General features: G+C 37.6%; 1 protein-coding gene across 39 annotated transcripts in view; it reads right to left on the bottom strand.

Moving 5' to 3' along the window:
• Positions 1-853: 853 nt before the first annotated feature.
• CAMK2D (calcium/calmodulin dependent protein kinase II delta) overlaps positions 854-20,284 on the bottom strand; it is a 165,432-nt gene continuing 146,001 nt past the window's right edge. For 30 of the 39 annotated variants that reach the window (XM_074905178.1, XM_074905180.1, XM_074905183.1 and 27 more), the window contains 5 exons: positions 10,160-10,235; positions 8,925-9,019; positions 7,386-7,614; positions 3,448-3,497; positions 854-2,912 (listed from right to left, as the gene is read on the bottom strand). In XM_074905178.1, coding sequence (XP_074761279.1) covers positions 3,491-3,497; positions 7,386-7,614; positions 8,925-9,019; positions 10,160-10,235 — 407 coding nt within the window. In that variant the 3' untranslated portion in view covers positions 854-2,912; positions 3,448-3,490. Of the gene's footprint in view, positions 2,913-3,447; positions 3,498-7,381; positions 7,615-8,924; positions 9,020-10,159; positions 10,236-20,284 lie in introns of those variants that run through there. The other 9 variants (XM_074905184.1, XM_074905214.1, XM_074905199.1 and 6 more) reach the window with 2 other exon arrangements.

Below are 20,284 nucleotides of genomic sequence, written 5' to 3'. Positions count from 1 at the left end.
TAAAATGGAAGTCAAACTGATTTCTGGAATAGCATTTAGTGGAAAAAATGAGTAAACAAAGTAGGTAGAAGTGATAGGACAAAATATAAAACCTCCCAACAGACTAAACCACTTTTGTTTCCTCTGGGGTTACCGAAACATTCCAAACCTCTGAGCTCTCTCTTAACTATCTTTCTTTTTTGCTTACAAATACATAGCAAAATGCCACACAAAAGGAAGCACTAAAATTCTCACACAGCCAAGATTATGCTCTTGCTCCTTCAACAGGCAGTACTCCTGGACCACTGCCACACCAATGCCGTTGCTACAGGTCTAGCTTTCAACTATGCTGCCCCTGGCACAGAACCAGAGAAATGATCCAGCTCTGCATTTCATGACCCATGAAAGCTGGAAGTTGTCTCATCTCCTCCACCCCCTCGGTCCTTCTTTTCTGTTGGTATAAAGGACTGTTCTCAGTTGTGGCTCAGCATAGGATGAGAAAGCCTAAAATCACTAAAGACGTATATGAAAGCTTTTAAAATGGTACATTGATTTAAATGCTAATTATTTATGGACTTTAATGCATTTTATGGTCTGCATTGCTAAACACACAGTAACTGCTCTTACAGCATCTTGTGTTACAGGTTGAGCATATGAAACAAAGTCCAGCATAAATGGTGTACAATTGGATCTTCGAGAAGGGCAGTTAAGAACTGACCAAAAGACAAGTCATGAAAAAACAAACACTCAAAATTTCAAGCTGCAAATTCACCTCATAAGAAACTGCATCTGTGTCTCTGACTTCTTAATTCAGACACTACACATTTTCCAGTGAAAAGAATCACAATTGGGAAATCAAAACACAAGCACAATGTCAGCAGAAATCACAAATTTATTAATCCTTAAATATATCAATCATTTACCATTATGGCAAGAAATATGTACACTGTGTCCCATGGTAAACTGCAGTGTTCCAAAATGACAGAAGATAAGTGTATAATTCAGTTGTGGTGGAGAGAACAAATCACAATTTCCTCACGTCTTGGTGTGGAAGACAAACTTGGTCTACAGTAATACGTCAACACCACATGCTATGTTAGAAGTATAAAAAAACCACCCTACACCTAATTTGTTAATTTTAAATACAGTTATGCCACTTATAGCCGCTTCACAAAAAAAAAAAAAGAAGGTAAAGAAATTAATGAGAAAAAAAATGAGGCCATTACTTTTTTCACAGATTCCATTGGCAGGTTAATATGGCTCAACACATTTATTGTAGATGCTTATTTTAAATATATATTGTTTAAAATCATGTAGTAATTATCAGAGAAGCTTAAATCCATCTACCATACATCCACTAGTAACAACATCGAAATGTTTAAGAACTGCTTTTGATTAGTAATCAACACAGAAAGGTGAAATGATACAAATTAGGAAGCTTTTCCATATTAAAAACTTCAGGCTGCCGAGTTGTAAATTTTTAACCGCTAAAAAGGACATCAATTGAGATATCATGCACTATACAGCGCTGCAGAAAACAGTTAGCCCTGTTGATAATGGAAAAATTACAAATGAAAAAAAAAAAACAAGAAATAACCGATCCCTGTATTTTTCTATTAAAAATGGAAGGGAATAAACCTAGATGCTTGCAAGGATGTATTTTTACAGCAACACAAGGGAAGCAATGGTAGTCCCTGTTAGAAGTTTCTGTTCTGAACTGACACTGGGAGCATTACCCGTGCAGTGTACAGGCACTTGCAGCAACGAATCAAGGGCCAAAACAAGTTAGTAATGCTGCAAAGACTGTCACCCCTGATACTGTGCACTGAGTGAGGATTTTAAGAAACCAAGAGCAGATTGAGGGGGAAGAGGGGGGAGAAACAGATCTGTGGTAAAGTGGTAGTCTCACTAGAAAGCCGGTGTATCCACAATACATTTCCAGAGAAGCAACAGCAGCAGTGTAATGTAAGTAAGTTCTTCATACTAAGCTTTTAAGGCCTAATATTTCTCAAGTGTATTAACCACACAACTGGTCTATATTTAACCAAAATTTTATATTTTTTAAAGCCTCCTTAAAAAATTTACAGTACACCCTAAAAGTGATAAAAATCTTTCTCTATTCTTCCATTTTAATTCTCAAAACCTGCCCCTCAATCATCACTTAGTTGCTTACAATTTTTAATTTTTCTCATTCACCCAACAGAAATTTTCAATTAGCATAGTAAGAAAGCAAACATAAAGACTCAAAAGAAAAAAAAGAAGCTGCTGGCTCATCAGAATGTTGACAGCTAATTCTGAAATGACCAAGCCAGCAAATTATGAGATTTTTCCAGTTTACATAGACTATTAAACTAAGAAGGCTTCAGCTGGTACAAAGCCAAGATATTATCACTTCCACATTTATCAGTGATTTCGTCTATCTACATGCTGTAATAAAAATCTCTTTTACAGTAATGGAGCTGCCAGCGGAAATCCTAACCATTCCTAACAGAACCAAAGCAAAATCCTGGGACTTGGAGGAAAAGGAGGAGTCAAAAAACAGGTCTTAAAAAAAGAGGGTAAAACATAGTTTTTCTTTTTTTTTTTCTTTTTTTTTTAATAAACAGGATAGTTTTTTAAGTTGTCTGTCAAAACTTGGCATAAATGGAGGAAGTGACAAATGTGTTCTGTATCTACTGCTGTCCATCAAGTATTTTTTTGTCTTTTATGCCTTGTTATTCTCTATTTGCATGGAACATCACCTTCATTGTAATGTTAACAGTGTACAGATGGAATATACAGCAACATGGTGCATCACAAATGTTTTACATGAAGAACCTTCACAACTTCATGCACTCAGAAACATGCATGAAGAGAACGGGATGGCCAAGATGGTAATCAACCAGGTGCGTTGGGTACAGAAAATGCAAGAGCGGCACCGCTGATATTTTTAGCTAGGAGGAAGGAAAAAAAAAAAGAACAAATTGCCATTACTGAAGTAACATCACCACCAGATAACAATACATGCTCACATGTTATCCAATACTATTAAAAAAATTCTCAAGATCATTTAACACAGTATTGTGAAGAAAACCAAGGGAAAAAACCCCCAAACACTCAGGCAAAGCATTCTTTTATTCTTCAAACCACTTTACAGACATTTTCCATCTTTACAACGTGCCAGAGAGGCCATTAAAATAAAAAAAAGAAACTGTGGCAGGAAGCCAAAGCAACTTAATCAATTTCTTAAAGGAGAGAGGACAGAATTCAGATGTGAATCTCTGACTTTAACTTACTTCATCAGCATATACATTACAGACACTGCCATGGATAGAGATTCTCATACAAAAATTGAACAATGTAAACAAGGAAGAATCAGATGTCATTTACATGCAAGACATGCTAGAGCCGTAGGCAAAGAGAAAATCAAGAAAAGGAATGTGTAAGCAAGTAGTTAACTAACTCAGTTTATAATATCATTTGTATTACCGTAGCATCTAGGGGTCGAAGTCATGATTGTGATCCCGCTGTGCTAGGCACTGTACAAACACAGAACAAACTCTTTACTTAAGTCTTCCTGCTGTTTGGTATTTAACTTATGAAAGTATAGGAAGTTGTAAAGTACGATAAGTGATGGAACATAAGGCTGGAAGCCTCAGGTCTGAATTTAGGTTTGGGAGTCAGCTTTAGGTCCAACAGCCCTTTGACTGCCTATATCATTCAGGTCCTCTCTCTGTATACATGCAGACACAGTTCTGCAGAAACACATTAGCACAAGTTCCTAAGAACATGGAATACAGAGAAAAATTTCCTACCATCAGTCACATTACTCAGAGAAAAACAATGGACAAGACAGAAACCAAAGCTTGTCTTTTCTGACTCGCAGGAAAAACTACAAATAAAATTTATTTATAAACTAAATATACATTTGTGCTCATATTCTTTTCCAAATAAATTATCTGTCATAAGGAAACATTTCCATATACCTCTAGGTACCAAAGAGCTCAGTTCTGTCCTTAGATTTATGCACACTCCTTACTGTAGTCCTGAAACCAAATAAGCTACTGTGTTTGCAGCAACTGATATGACATAATCTAGGATATTACGTTTGCAAAAGCAGATCACAGCTATAATTGCTTTTGCAAATTTATTAGATTCGAAATTCTTCTTCAGACATTATGTGTTAAGATACATTTTCCTTATGGAAGTGCCATTATTAGCTACTGTGCATTGGTAATAATTATATAAATATCTGTAGACTGTATGAATTACAAATACTACAAAAGAAAGGAAGGATAATCTAGAACAATATTTTAATTATATTTCTTCCGTAGTTTTCCCAAAATGGAATTATTGGTACACTGCTGCTCTGACTGGGAAAAGTAAGGTTGATGTTCAAGGCAGTCTAAAAAATGGTCAGGATGGGTTATAGAAGGTGAGTTCTAGCACAGTGCTACATGGGAATCTACCAGTTAAACCTGAGAAGTTGGGGATTAAAGAAAGAATATGTAAAATGTCTAAAAGAAAAATGACAATGCTTGTGCTGAACGGGGAACTATCAACCTGGAGGAGACTCACTAGTCTTTTCCAATGACCTGAGCACAAGCAGTAGGATTGATTTCATGTAGTATACTTACACTTAGGTGGAAGGCTCTATAAATACAAAGGGAAACAAGAGTATTGTGCTTGAACCGCTAAATAACCTTGAGGGCTGGGTAATCCAGAAATGTTACATATAATACTAGGAAGTACAAAGCTGCACGCTCAGCAAAAGTTTCTGCATACTCATCGGTTGGAAATAACAGTGAATGATAAATATGTGGCTGTCTTAAGAGGATCTGCTGATGTGATGTAGATGACAAAAGTGCAAAAATCATGCCAGAACATAGCAAATGTAGCATTCTCAACAGGGAAAAGACAGATACTGTGAAGTTAAGTAAAGCCCTGACCTGTACGTGGTATTTCAGAAGAACTCAAGTTAATGAAAAGACAAACCTCAGACCAGAAAAGACAGTCAAGACCTATTAAGGTAGCCAGGGAAACGGAGATCCTATCCAAAAAAGCCAACCAAGTAGCATTGTTTATTTACCCTACAAAAACAGAAGGTGGGAAGTGATCTAATCAGCATTCATGTAAAACAGCTCATATCAGTATAGGAGAACAGCAATGAAATAAGAATAATCAAGGATATACTGAATCCAACCAAAATTTAGATTGGAAATCAAGGTTTCTAACCATCAGACCAATGATATTTTAGAAGAGTGATATTAGCAAGTCCCCAAAAGCCCTCCAAATTCAAGATGAGGGTTAGGTAAGGGATTTAGTGATATCGTTGCCAGTGCTACATAGGGGATACATATCTACGGCTATATTGCAATCTCAGAGCATCCCTCCATAAGTCTTAGCCATGCTCTAAGGCTTAGAGCCACTACTCCTCCTCTGTGACCTTATCAGCTTGGATACCCTCTCACAATCCTGAAATCTTCTTTGTCTGACCCCATAGGCTCAGAATACCCACTGACACAGACATAACCCTTCAGTCTCAAAAAAATTACCTCTCAGCTTCTTCTTCCATCCTCAGCAGTCCCAGAAATCCTTATCCTTATTAGAGAGCATGAGGAGCTGTAAAGAACTGACATCACATAAGTTCTAAACACTGCCACTACTTCTGAGGGGCAAATCTCAGGTTTGTACATATGACTGCATTCCCTTGAGATGTGCAGTCTGAAAGGTGAGGTATCTAAAAATGTATGCCATAAACGCCTTTTCTCTTTAGGATTGTTTCCTATAAATATGGTTAAATTAAAAAAAAATTGACAGCCCCCAAAATAAAACCCTTCTCAAAAAACAGAGAAGAAAAAAACCCAAACCAACAAAGGAGAAGATTAAATAATTCTCTAGTCCAATTCATGTCACTCCGCTATAAACACTCTCTAGATTGCACTGGGACAGGTGAACCTGTTTCACTTATGCTTTCTGGCTCTACACATACCCAGGTAAGACCCTTTGACAAAACACTCCTATATGAAAACATCAAAAATCTACATAACACTACATTTCAAGAAAATGTAACTACTCTTTCAGTATTACCTGTTTAAACATTGGCAGTGCAGCTGGAATGTGAAAAACAAAGGACAACATGGTTCCTGCTCCCATTGGTTTCACATTTTTAAATAAAATACAATAGTTATCACTAGGTAATCAAATTAGGTTTTTTTCCTAAATTAAAAAAAAAAAATCATCCCCTCTGAAGTTTAACACGTCATTCTATCATCTTCTTTATCAAGTATTATATCATATGGGAGAGTAGTGTTGCAAGAAGTAGAATATGGGACATGATGAAGTTTGAAGGATGAAATCAAAGCTCTTATCTCTCATCCACGCCAGGAAATTCAGCCTCTGTCTACATTAAGACACTTCACACAAATGTAATTATATCCTACAGAAAGGTCTCACACTTGAGCAAACCAAGGCCTACACCAGTGCTGCCTAATTTGGAAACACCCTAAACCTAAGCCAGAAGTCAGTGAGGTTGGGCTCTGGGGGACACAGTAGCATTAGCAAAGGCTGAAAGCAGAAGAAAAGCAAAAGACTTGAGCAGAACCTCTTGAAGAAGCTGTGACTTTATCTTGTTATTGCAACTATGAGCATGCTGTAATTTACACTGCTGAAAATCTGGCTCAAGAAATTCAGGTTTGTGTGCGTTGAGTCACGGCATGACTCTGAGGGTATGAGAGGGCATGCAGAGATGCCTGAATGAACAAAAGAGAAAAACAGTGATGGGAGAGTTCTGAGGCTTACCCACATAAATGTCATAACTATTAGACAGGGACTATTCAGCAGTTAAAGAAAGAGTGTGGGAAAAGTTAAGAATATGATGGGTGCTTGTATGACTTAATTTACAAAGTAAATATGTAAATGGCTCAAAATCAACTTCCAGCAAGCATAACTAGGCCTGAGTAAGTAGAAGTGGCTGGAAATCACAACAAATATTACTCAAATTTCAGTTTTTCAGAACAGGGATACTTTTTTCCTTGAAACCTTCCAGTCAGCTTTAAGAGCTCCACATATCCTATTGCTTTTTATTTTTTCAGGTTTTCCTGAAATTCTATTTCAGCTTTTCCAATCCTATTTTGTGTGACTTGTATCAAGTCTTATCTACGTGAAAACATTTTTCTATTCTTCAAGCTGTCAGTTCAGTTGGATCACTGGGCATGACAGTTGAAAACAACAAAAAAAGCATTACTTTAGAAATATTTGTACCAATACTAAATGCACACTACTAAATGTAATGCACATTGCATAAATGACCACAAAAAATTACACGATCAAGAGGATGGTTTCATAGTTTTTAAGGCCAAAAGCAGCTATTAGACTATCTGGTCTGACCTACATAGTTTAAACTCGTGGTCTGAATTGTTTCTTACTTGATAGGTACTGTTGGTGACCCTGAACGGTGAAAATGAACGTTCTGCCATTTCCCATCACGACGGTGCCAGACTCGTGTTTCCTCTGACTGCATAGTCTTTGGCATCCCACTTCCATCCATGTACTGTGTGAGTCGTATATATGCAATGCAAGCAGCATCGTCACCCACAAGGTGGACGTGAGGATTGAGGATAATGGTGTGGATTGGCTTATTACTTTTGGATAAAGCTAGGAAACAAACACACACACGGAGGATAAATTAAATTTTCCCTACGTAAGCCAAAATAACTCATCATACCCCATTTTACAAAGAAACCCTCAAGCTTTGCAGATACAAAGTAATAATTATTGTTTACTGATAATCATGACTGACAACTAGTTCAAGTACATTGTAGAAATGAGCACACTCAGAGCATAAAGTATGTTTTCCCCTTTCCTATATGGAAACCAATCAAATGTTAAGTATTAGATATCATTTAATCCATGTGCATATATGGATTAAATAAAGTGGGGCCACCACCTTGAGTTTCCCAGTTGAGTTTTTCCAATACTACCTATATCACTGCTGTGTTTAATATCTAATGACATTTGTACTTAATATTTTCAGTTAAAATAATTCAGCTTTTAACTCACTCTTGTGACATTTTCTTAAGTGCTAGTATCTATAAAAACTAAAAAGCAAGTGGAATGAAAGGAAACATTTTAAGGAAAATATGGTGTATCTTGTTTAAGGAAAACAAATGCTGTTGTGGAAATGGAAGAGAATTTAGGAATATGATAATCCCATTTTATGATCAGTCATTCCTCAGAAATTACTGGATAAACTGATATCTTCATTTACAATATTTATTTCCTTTTGAATCAAGTGTGCTCTAAAATGGTTACCTACTTTACATAATCCTCCAAAACTTTATGAAACCCACTTTATGGGTAATTTTTCTTTCTAATACCTGACATGATTGTAATATATATATATATATATATATATAAACATATATACTGATGTTTTCATATATATATATATATATATGTACATATACCCCACCTCCCAAATACATAAAAGACAGCTGATCAGATCCTCAGCTGTATAGACTGAGCCTCTACAATGATTTCCCCAATAAATCATGTACTCACTGGAAGTGCTGACTGTTAGTTGAAATCATTGTAATTACACAATTTGTGACCTTTAAGTATACTCACAGCATGATTTTCTCTTTTCCCCCAATGGAAAAAAAAAAAAAAAAAAAAAGAAAAGAGAATGACTTATCTATGGTTTGTTTGTTTTTTCTTTTATACAACTTGACTTTCTCTTTCCAAATACCTGAAACTTTCCCTTGCTACCCAAGGTGCCCTATGATGTGTGAATGAGTGCAGTAGAAACAGACAGAAAAACACATATAGCAGAATTCTGAAAAAAAACAAACCTTCCTTCACCTGCCCAAATCAATTATCTCCCAAATCAAAATGCTAATCCAGCTAGAGAAACACAATCACAAGGAACAGATGAAGATTAACAGAGATGAGAAAGGAATGTTTACCATTTTCAAAGTAAAACCGGTGAAAGTCCATCCCTTCTACTAGATTTCCCAAAGCTTCAGGTTCAAAAGATGTAAGGCCTGGATCACAGATTTTTCTGTGGAAAAGAGGAAATTCTGTAATAAACATATGCAGTTATGTAACACAACTTTGGAGAGTTTACTTTTTAAATGTTTCCTTTATTCCCATCAGCTATGTTACTTCCCTGTGCCACCACACTGGAAAAAAATAGAGCTTAAATGGTGAGAAATAATGGAGTTTCGGTTTCACCTAAATTACTAAATTTGGCATCTTGCTTTAGGTGGACTAGATTTCCTATCAAACATCTTTGACCAAATAAAAGACTGCCAAAGAAGGCTCCACAAGTCAATGGTAAGAATTTGTAGTTATGACTCTGAAAAGTGCTTCTGTACTATCCAAAGGACATTTTTATGTCACATTATTATTTAAGTGAAATTACTTTTTTCTTTAAGAATTTGGAAGAAGTTTCCATTTGACATTCATACAACAAAGGTTTTAATGTGATCATGTCAAACTAAAGTTTAGTGCTGGCAAGCCTTTAACAGGACAAGCAGTGTTGATGTAGAACTGTGAGGCTTGTGCTGCAACATGAGAGAATTCACCCAGAGAAACACGAGAGACCTAAAGAAATGCTGAGAAAGTCTTTCCTTTACTTTTTAAACTATTTTTTGAGGTAGGAAGAGAAGCAGCAATGAAACTGTGTCTCTGCAGAGAAAAGTTGAGAGAGAAATCAGTCCACTTTCCCCAAGCAAATTCTTGCACATTGCTCAGTCGAGGGCGGTGGAACCTAAATTTCATGTGGTCTTTCACACTTTGAAGTACAAATGGTATCCTAGCTAATATCCTTCTCTACATTCAATAAAAATTTTCTGCTAGAAGAAACTTCTACTGTGTTCTCTGGGTTCTAAATCACAAACTTGACTTTACTTTTGTATGCCAAGATAGATCACTGCATTTTTTCTATCAGGATTATGACCTGTCTCAGCAAAGTATTACACAGGATTTACACTAGCAGCTCCTCTGAAATTGGCAAACAGGCTCATGTAAAGCCAGGGCAAAGCAGCAATGAACACGTCTTATGTTTCTTGGGGGCATCTGAGAATGAACTTCAACAATACATAAACACAAACACACACACTCCATATAAATATGCATATTTACATATACAGTGACAAGTACATTGCCTCCTCACTCCCTCCTAAAAGAGAAAACTTACGTGTAAGCTTCAAAGTCCCCATTGTTGATAGCTTCAATCAGCTGCTCAGTAACCTTGATAATCTCCTGCTTACGAGCTAGAGAGAGATACAAATACAACTCTTAAAATGGAAGGCAAAGTGGAAGGTGACAGCTGAAAGGCTGTCAGAAGAACAACCGTAACAAAGGTATCCTGTCATTCCTCAGTTGGCACAATGGCCATTTCTCTTCCTTTTCTGTGACCAAAGGACATGATGTTATATTGCTGCTTTACACTGGTTTGGCTTCAATGTACTCCTGTATTCATGAGAAAAGTAAACACATGAAGATCAGCCCACTTTCCTATCATGCTTCTAATCATCTTTCCTTTACTGAAGGATCTGCTGCTTAAAAATCAAAACAAAACCAAACCCCAACTCCAACTTTTAACTTCAAATTAAAGGAAACTGATTATTGTTTTACAAGCAATGCTCTAATGTTTCATATACACACGGGACCTTTACCTTTCAAGTGTCTAACACTGATTTTCAGGAATCTTTGTAACACTTGGTGTTCACTTTGGCCAAATGTGTACATTTAAGTAAAGAGAAATTTAGGCCTTAAGCCTATAATCAAGATCCTCTGGTGCAAAGCTTGTCAATTACCTATAATGCATCCACATCCACACAGGTCTAACTACAACACAGTGTCTTTCAGCTCTGACTTCTGTGATTGTGCCTCTTTTGCTTGTAAAATGCTTAATGCAGCTATAGTACAATAAATCTCAAGTAGATCACTTGGCAATATTACGGTAAATCTACTAACTAATAAATAGTAAAGTGCTAAATAGTAACAGAAGAATAATACATCAAAAACAACAAGCAGAATATGTATTTCCAGTAAGAATATTCAAACTCAAGCAGTGTTTGCATATGCTTCAAAGGCTAAAGTATGTGAAACAGTTTCTCCTGTGAAATAAGCTCACAGTTCGGTATTTGTTAATGTTGATAGGAGGTATACTAAACCAGTGCAGAGTAAACAAATTCCTGCACAGTGGTATGGTTATTACTAGTATCAGTTACTCTAGAAGGGCAAAGTTTAAGAGACTTTATCAAGATGGAAAATCTGACTTCACTTTGAAAACTGACTTCTACTTTTAAAAATTTGGTTTTTTGAGAAACAGATGTTTATATTTTTGCACTGTACATTTATAATTTGGTAAAGTTCAACCTTACAGTGATGAAGTTCAACCAGACTGGCACTATTCCCAAATACAGATTTTTTTTTTTAGTTTAATACTAAATTGGTAAGGGAGAGAGATTTTACTGGTACATTTGTAAGGATTTACATTCAACTCCTTATTAAGCCTCAGGAAATCAATTTGGAAGACCAAGCTTGAAATAGAAGGAAATGCAAGCAGCCAAGCTGTAGTAGCTTTCTTGTGCAAGCAAGCAATAGTTGTAATTTCCTGCACACTCCTACATGTGGACTGGACTATTAACACACACACACACACACGCAAATATGCTTGGAATGTTAAAGCCAAAGTATTGAAAGAGCTCACATTCTTCTTCAAAAAGAAAATGTGGGGAGCACAGGCAGAATGCAAGCCTCCAATGCTGTACTGCAGGAACTGTCATCACGGTGTTAAAGAACCTTTTAATTTGTTTTACGCTCCACCATCTGTTTTAGTAAGTGCCCACCTAATATATTCAGATAAAAAGCACCAAAAAAAAATCCCAGCAAGAAATAAGTGATGGAGAAAAAAGTGGATATAAAGGTCTAATAAGGCTTTCTGTGAGTAGTTCTTGACTACTAGATAGCATGATGGGTAAGAATATTTCAAGTATGAATTGCTTTAATTTTCTACAAAGACTGTGGAAAGAACAAAGAATTTTAACAAAGAGATGTCTTGATTGCAGATCAGCAATGACTCCATTGTCATATGTTTAAACAATATAGACCAAACTGTGGACACTGTATGGGATTGTCAGCACAAGCCAAGTGGTAGGATGGCTGAGTAGGAGATAGTGATGCAGTGTTAGAAAAAGCTGGCAAAAAGAAATCCAGAATATGCAGACTTCATGCAGTGAGGAAATCACAAGTTTTGCATGCAACATCTCATATACATATAACTAAACTAAAGGATTTGTTTAAATAACCGGGTAACACATTCTAATCAGAGACTGGGAAATCACAGACTATTAAATCAGACAGTGGAAAATGAGGTACAAATCTCTGGTGAGCTGCTACATAATCATGAGATCACGTTAGAGGATAACAATGTAAGCAATGAAAACATCTACAAAGGTGTTATAGTTTCCAAACACAGGAAACATGAAACCATGTGGACACAATTTTACTTTCATTTGGCTAGAGACAATTGGCAATATTCCCTTTTTCACTGACATCATTCATTTCTGTTTGACATTTTACCATGAGAATCCCACAGTTAACTTACATGTTATATATACTCTGAGAGGGAACAGCAAATCACAGTGAATATCTGAATATATTCACACAACATTCTGTGATACAAGCTCAGAGGCTTATTAAGGTGTTTTGGTTTGTTTTAAATGAATGGTGTGCAACAGCTCAATTAAGTCGAATGGTAACCCCACTCACTGACATCTGTACCTTCAATACTATGAGTTAAACGAATGTGAATGACAGAAGTTCCTCTCTGCAAATCTTTGAGATTTTGAAACTTGATTTCAATCTGAGTAAAAATGGAAATTTTTGCTAAGACACTTTTAAAAATTGTTTTGGGTCAATCAAAATGTTCCATTTCGATCATACCTTTGATCGTATACTACATTACAAGATATAATTCAACATCAAGCCCAGAAGGAAGAAATTGAACTGTATTTCCAAATTGTTCTTTTTTTCCTGTTTTTTCTTCCAAAATGAAATTGAAGTGGGACACATATTTTCATGAAGGTTTCTGATAAAAGTCACCTAGTATTACAGAATACGGTTCCAGCAAAGTTTCTCTGGTCAATCCTAACACCTAGTAGAGCTGTGTCTGCTGAGCTGTCCATGGAATACAAAACATATCCATCAGGAAGCTCTTACAGGCCAGCAAAGTAAGTAAAGGAGATTAAGGCAGGATCACTGGCTCAAATCAATCACTGTCCAACTCCAGCACTCGCATCAGTTCTTCCAGTACTCGTGGAAAGACTTTGCAGTTCTCAAAGTGGACTGTCAGGAATAGAAAGATGTTGCCAAAACATCTGCCTTCCAACTCACTTGTCAATTTTTCTACAAAATTACAAGCACCATGTGAAACTGTATAGGAAAGGAACTATGCTACTCTTCCCTTTCAGCAACACACAAATAATTAGACATGTGTTAGAAAATTAGATTTCTTACAATTTAGTGATCTGATATGCAATTTCATTGGCAGTGACCAAGAGTCAAAGAGTGGAGTATAATTTAGAATCTGGAGTTCCAGAAATTATTTGTCCTGTGTGCAACCCCCTCATTCTCAGTCCTTACTCATTTAAAAGCAAAAGAGAACATTACAAGAAATGGTCACGAACAAGGCAGTATAAAATATTCAGTAACATCAGATATCAAAGAATAATTAAAAATCTTAGTAGTCACTGTGATTTTACACAAAACTCTTACTGATTGTTTTGGGGAATCTTTTTTACCTTAGCATTTTATTCTTTTTGTGTAGGTATGCATGTGGGTGCAGGGAGACAAGAGTACAAATATAGACCAAAAGTATTTCAGCCTATAAATACACTGTCTAGGAAGCAGAGGTTTAGCCTGGGAGGGAGGAAAAGAAAGGAGACAGGGAAGAACTGGAATACAATAACAGAAAATTGGAAGGAGACTGGAAAGCAATGAGAATGAAAATGCAGCCATGACTTGGCAGCCACGTGAATCAAGTCAAATACTTGTGCTTTTCCTTACTGCAAAGGAAGAAATAGGGAGGGCAATGAAGATGAACCAAAGTGAAATGGATATTGCTAGGAACGAGGTCACGCTACTGCAGGCAACATCTGACAGAAATACTTGGCACTTATTAAAGCAGTAAGAAAATTAGCAAATTTTTATTATAAATTTGATGGAATCCACTTAACATATGCTCTTTCAAACCTCCCATTCCTTTTTCTATCTAAATATACATTACAAACTACACAAGGACAAGCAAACATGAGACATTAGGGAAGAGGCATTTGGCCAGTTCCCATGTGCCAGATAACAGAATCACAGAATCATCTAGGTTGGAAAAGACCTTGAAGATCACCCAGCCCAACCGTTAAACTAACACTGACAGTTCCCAACTACACCAGATCCCTCAGCACTATGTCGACCCGACTCTTAAACACCTCCAGGGATGGGGACTCCACCACCGCCCTGGGCAGCACATTCCAACGCCCAACAACCCCTTCTGTGAAGAAGTGTTTCCTGATATCCAGTCTAAACCTTCCCTGGCACAACTCGAGGCCATTCCCTCTTGTCCTATCTCTTATTACTTGGTTAAAGAGACTCATCCCATTCTCTCTGCAACCTCCTTTCAGGGAGCTGTAGAGGGCGATGAGGTCTCCCCTCAACCTCCTCTTCTCCAGACTAAACCCCCCCAGTTCCCTCAGCCACTCCCCATACGACCTGTGCTCCAGACCCTGCACCAGCTCCGTTGCCCTTCTCTGGACACGCTCGAGTCATTCAATGTCCTTTTTGTAGTGAGGGGCCCAAAACTGAACACAGGAATCGAGGGGCGGCCTCACCAGTGCCGAGTACAGGGGTCAGATCCCTTCCCTGTCCCTGCTGGCCACGCTATTGCTGACACAAGCCAGGATGCCATTGGCCTTCTTGGCCACCTGGGCACGCTGCTGGCTCCTGTTCATCGGGCTGTCAATCAGCACCCCCAGGTCCCTCTCTGACTGGCAGCTCTCCAGCCACTCCTCCCCAAGCCTGTAGCGCTGCTGGGGGTTGTTGTGGCCCAAGGGCAGCCCCCGGCATTTGGCCTGATTGAAACTCCTCCAGCTGGCCTCAGCCCATGGCTCCAGCCTGTCCAGGTCTCTCTGCAGAGCCTCCCTACCCTCGAGCAGATCAACACTCCCACCCAACTTGGTGTCATCTGCAAACTGACTGAGGGTGCACTCGATGCCCTCGTCTAGATCATCAATAAAGATGTTAAACAGGAGTGGCCCCAACACCGAGCCCTGGGGGACACCACTCGTGACCGGCCACCAACCGGATTTAACTCCATTCACCACAACTCTCTGGGCCCGGCCATCCAGACAGTTTTTTACCCAGCAAAGTGTGTGCCCATCCAAGACACGAGTAGCCAGTTTTGCCAGGAAAATACTGTGGGAAACAGTGTCAAAGGCCTTGCTAAAGTCAAGGTAGACAATATCCACAGCCTTTCCCTCATCCAATACGCAGGTCACCCTGTCATAGAAGGAGATCAGGTTTGTCAGGCAGGACCTGCCTTTCATAAACCCATGCTGACTGGGCCTGATCATCCGGTTGTCCCTCACGTGTTGCATGATGGTACTCAGGATGAGCTGCTCCATCAGCTTCCCAGGCACCAAAGTCAAGGTGATAGGCCTGTAATTTCACGGGTCATCCTTCCGACCCTTTTTATAGATGGGCGTCACATTGGCCAATTTCCAGTCAGTCGGGACCTCCCCGGTCAGCCAGGACTGCTGGTAAGTGATGGAAAGCAGCTTGGCGAGCACCCCAGCCAGCTCCTTCAGCACCCTTGGGTGTATCCCATCCAGTCCCATAGACTTGTCACTTACAATAACTGTCACTTACAATCACCATTTTAATTTGATTTTTTTAAAAATCTGATAGTAAACTTTGCTTGTATTCAATTCTAGAAGAATTACATTGTTTGCCAAACGCGTCAATTTTATGCTATTATACTTTTTATTTGATGTTCAGTAAGAACTTCCTAAATAATGTACTTCAGGCTTTGGTTAAAGCAATCCAAAGATCTATATGTTCTCTCACAGTGTGATGAGATGATCAGACTGAATCAAAAGTTTCTTTGGCATCAATCAACTATGCGTATTATGGCTGCCTTATCCTCTCCCTTTTAATATATCACATTCAGAGTGCATGGACTATATCTAGTCTTACGGCATGTAAGAGTTTGTCTGATAAATGACAAAAACACTCTAAGAGACAGGAGGCAAATGCAAAAATTTTAATGGCGTTCTGATAAAACTTGTTCAGTTCCTTTTTCTAAGGGGTATGGTACGACCCAGTTGATAAATTAAAGCCTGACTCATCTAGGCTGTCTTAGAATATGCAATGGCTTTCTATGGCATAAATTGATATAATCTCTGTAAACAAAGGATTACTTAGCAAAATACATTTGGTGTTTTTAAAACAACTGAGGTGTGAGGGGAGTACCATTACTAAAAGAAGTTAAAGGTGTTAAATATGGCCATTTTCTTGAAAAAAAAATAATAAAAAAGACTGCAGATAGTATAGCAGAAAGCTACCATAAAATGGCAAACTTGTGTGGAAAACATGGTAGCTGACATTCTTTGCTCAGAATATGGGTGAAGTAAACACATTAAAGAAAAGACCATGGACCTACTCTCCAAATATAGCCTTTATCCCTGTAGGGTCAGAGAGTCAAGGTAGTAAGATATTAACAGTTCAGAAAGATATGACACCTGCTTTGGCAAGTGAGATGGTATATGACTAATACAAAGGCAGTCAAGCAAAAATACTATGAAGACAATCTACAAAAAGACCAAATAAGAAGAAAAGAACAAACCAGAACATTTTCTAACATAAGTTTAGCCAATTTCTCCAGCACTGCTGTAGTACATAGGTTAACTTTAAATGAGTTATTAACCTCTAGCTATATTTCACTACCTTTCTTCCCCACTCAACTACAGGGTGGGGATATCTTTCATAATTAAAGATTATCTTTCATAATTAAAGACCACCATTAACACCAATATCTAAAGAACACTAAGTAAGAACACCATTTACTTAGAAAGCATCTAACACTATAAATGCCTTCAACCTACAAGGCACAATCTCACAGCTAATGAAATCAAGTATCACAGGAAAGAAAAGAAAGTACAAAACAACAAACCCTGCTTTTATAGGAGGGAGCTATGGGGCTTTTCTTCCCTTCCAGTAGCCCCAAGCAACATTTGTAAACTCAGTCTATAAGAATCAGACAGGAGCAATGGATATTTTGGTATTTTAATTGCAGAGAGAAGGTGTAGAATAAAAATGAGCTGTAGATATGTGAAAATGAAGTATTCAGAAATACACATACCCAAAACTTAATGTTTTGTGAAACAAAAAAGAATCTTTGGCAGCTGATTGACCACCATATTATCCATTAATTTTTTCAAAACTGACACCAGTATTTTTGTTCTGAAAATAATAATAGAACACTTTATGCTTCTTTCAGATATTGGAGTATCTTTCTATTGCTATCAATATTATAGATGATTGACTATGTAATTACCATACTGGAATAGTTATCAATTACCCCACTGATCTTACAGAAGTAGGAATACACCTTTTTAATTGTGCTTTGACATTATTTCTTTTAATACAAAATAATCCTAGAAACAGTCATCATACTAGAGAAGTATAAAAACAGTAATTTTGGTCTTTCAGAAAATACCTTATCAAATAAGCTCAGTGCAGAACGCACCTGCAACAGGGCCTGTGAAATCCACAGCAAAGACAGATCACCTTAATCTTCTATATAATACCCAAATCAGGGAACTGCATACCCCTTACTATTGTTTGCTTTGAAACAGCTATGAAATCCCTGCCAAGCAGTAGAGCACCTTTCCGGAAGAGTGAGGTAGCCTCTTTACAGATTAGCACATGAACTAGAAGACAATTAAAATGATTTTGCTTCTTACTTGCTCACATGTTGTTTCTCAAGGAAAAAAGCCTTGAAACATTTTGACTCAGTACTCTTAACTGCATATCTTGGTACACATCAGACTGGGTTAATCTCACATTTTGGACATGCGTAACTACAGACAAGTGAGTTGGTTTTCTCAACTCCCCTCCCTTAGTCAATGGAGAGAAGCAAGCACTTTCAGGGCACAATTCATCACATACTAAAATAGATGTTTAAGACAAGTGTGACTCATCTGACCTATTTGCATTGACTAAAGGGAGTCTAGACACATAGCTCAAATATAGGCATCTACATTGTGGAGGATGTCTAAATCTGTGGGGAGAAATCCTACCCATTGCGCTATCATTTTAAAACAGTATAGTCCTTATCAAGGTGACATTGGTTTGCTAAAATTGAACGGCACAGTATGGGAGAACCTAGCTTCATTTCGAATCTGAACATCAGCCAATGAACAGCAATTAGATGGAAAGCATACTCTGAAATAACCAAAGTTTGAAAAGAAAGAGGAGGAGACTAGAAATTTTATCCTGTGTTGTATAATGAACCCTGGCTATGCGGATGCACCAGATGTCACAGAATCATCTAGGTTGGAAAAGAACTTGATCACCTAGTCCAACACTTAACCTAACATTGACAGTTCTCAACTACACAATATCCCTAAGCGTTATGTCAGCCTGACTCTTAAACACCTCTAGGGATGGGTTCTGTAAAGAAATGTTTCCTAATATCCAGTCTAAACTTTCCCTGGCACAACTTGAGGCCATTACCTTTTGTCCTTTCACTTGCTACTTGGATAAACAGACTCATCCCCAGCTCTCTGCAACCTCCTTTCAGGGAGCTGTAGAGGGCGATGAGGTCTCCCCTCAGCCTCCTCTTCTCCAGACTAAACACCCCCAGTTCCCTCAGCCGCTCCTCCTACGACCTGTGCTCCAGACCCTGCACCAGCTCCGTTGCCCTTCTCTGGACACGCTCGAGTCATTCAATGTCCTTTCTGTAGTGAGGGGCCCAAAACTGAACACAGGAATTGAGGTGTGACCTCACAGTCATTTAACTTTACAGCATGGACTGCTATTCCAGAAGCAGAGGAATACAACAAAAGTAACAAAGTGTTTTTCAATTCATTTTCTTCACATCAATATTTGAAAATTCTCTGTGATCATTTTTCTTACAATTTATTCCACAAGTATTCCAAGAAAGTAAGTTCTGTGAAGAAAATAAAAGAAGGTGCTGCATGAATAAATGACTGATTGAATCTCAGATCTACATAAAAAATACCTGGACCCTCCCATGACAAGGCATGCTCTAGTGGACTTCTCATTCAGAAAGTTTATAAAAATTTAGTTTATGTAAGATCAGAGCTTATCTGTCATTCCACTGCTTATCCTTAAACTTTGATATGACCTAAGACATCTCTTCTTAGTGCCTGCTGATTTCAAAGATTCACTCTGATTCATCAAACTATGATATGGATGGATGGTTTGCAGAATTTTTTTTAGGCTATCAACTGTCTTTCACCTTTCTGAAAACCTGTAAGCCTATTACTTGCCTAATGAAAAAAAAAAAATAAAAAATTCAGTAGATATGTAGGCAAATAACTGAAAAATTATCCCAGCACTTTTCCACCCTATACTGACAAAAAAGATCAAACAAAGTGAATGCATCCCCTATTTAAGCCTGTATCATAATGTGATGTAAGCAACTTGTCATATGTCCTACATAGTTTATTTTTATTTATATGAAATTAATTATTTGTAAAGATGCTATCTTCTTGGAGCTACCATACAATTAGTATATTAGTACAAATAGTAATTACTGTGCGGCAAATGTTGGCAAACATTTATTTTTTAATGACAAATCCACTACAATCACAGAACAAATCTGTATCATGGTCATTGCACTTACAAGATACTGCATTATGGTTTCTCAACGTGTTACATTAATCATGGAATCTGGCTGCTCTCTCAAGAAATGATGTTTAAAGTCTTGATAACTGAGACATTAACAAGCTTTGCTGTTGTGCACATTTTCATTTAAACTGCGCTCCTACCTAATCGGTCCATCAATTCAAAGAAATCTTGTTGTTGTACACTAGTGTTTTACAATGGAAAATCAATAACCCTCAATTCTGTATCTCTTTCCTTTTAAATAAGCTTTAAAAAGCAATGAGACGTGTTAGAGATGATGATGATGATCATAAAAATAATAATCCCCAAACAATAATTCTAAGAAATGTGGCATTTGCCTATTTTACTCATAGGAAAACTGTGTTACCTTTGAAAATCTATTCTTCAA

The sequence above is a fragment of the Athene noctua genome, chromosome 4 (assembly GCF_965140245.1).
Source record: "Athene noctua chromosome 4, bAthNoc1.hap1.1, whole genome shotgun sequence".
Lineage (NCBI taxonomy): Eukaryota > Metazoa > Chordata > Aves > Strigiformes > Strigidae > Athene > Athene noctua.
This window is presented reverse-complemented; position numbering and strand designations above follow the sequence as displayed.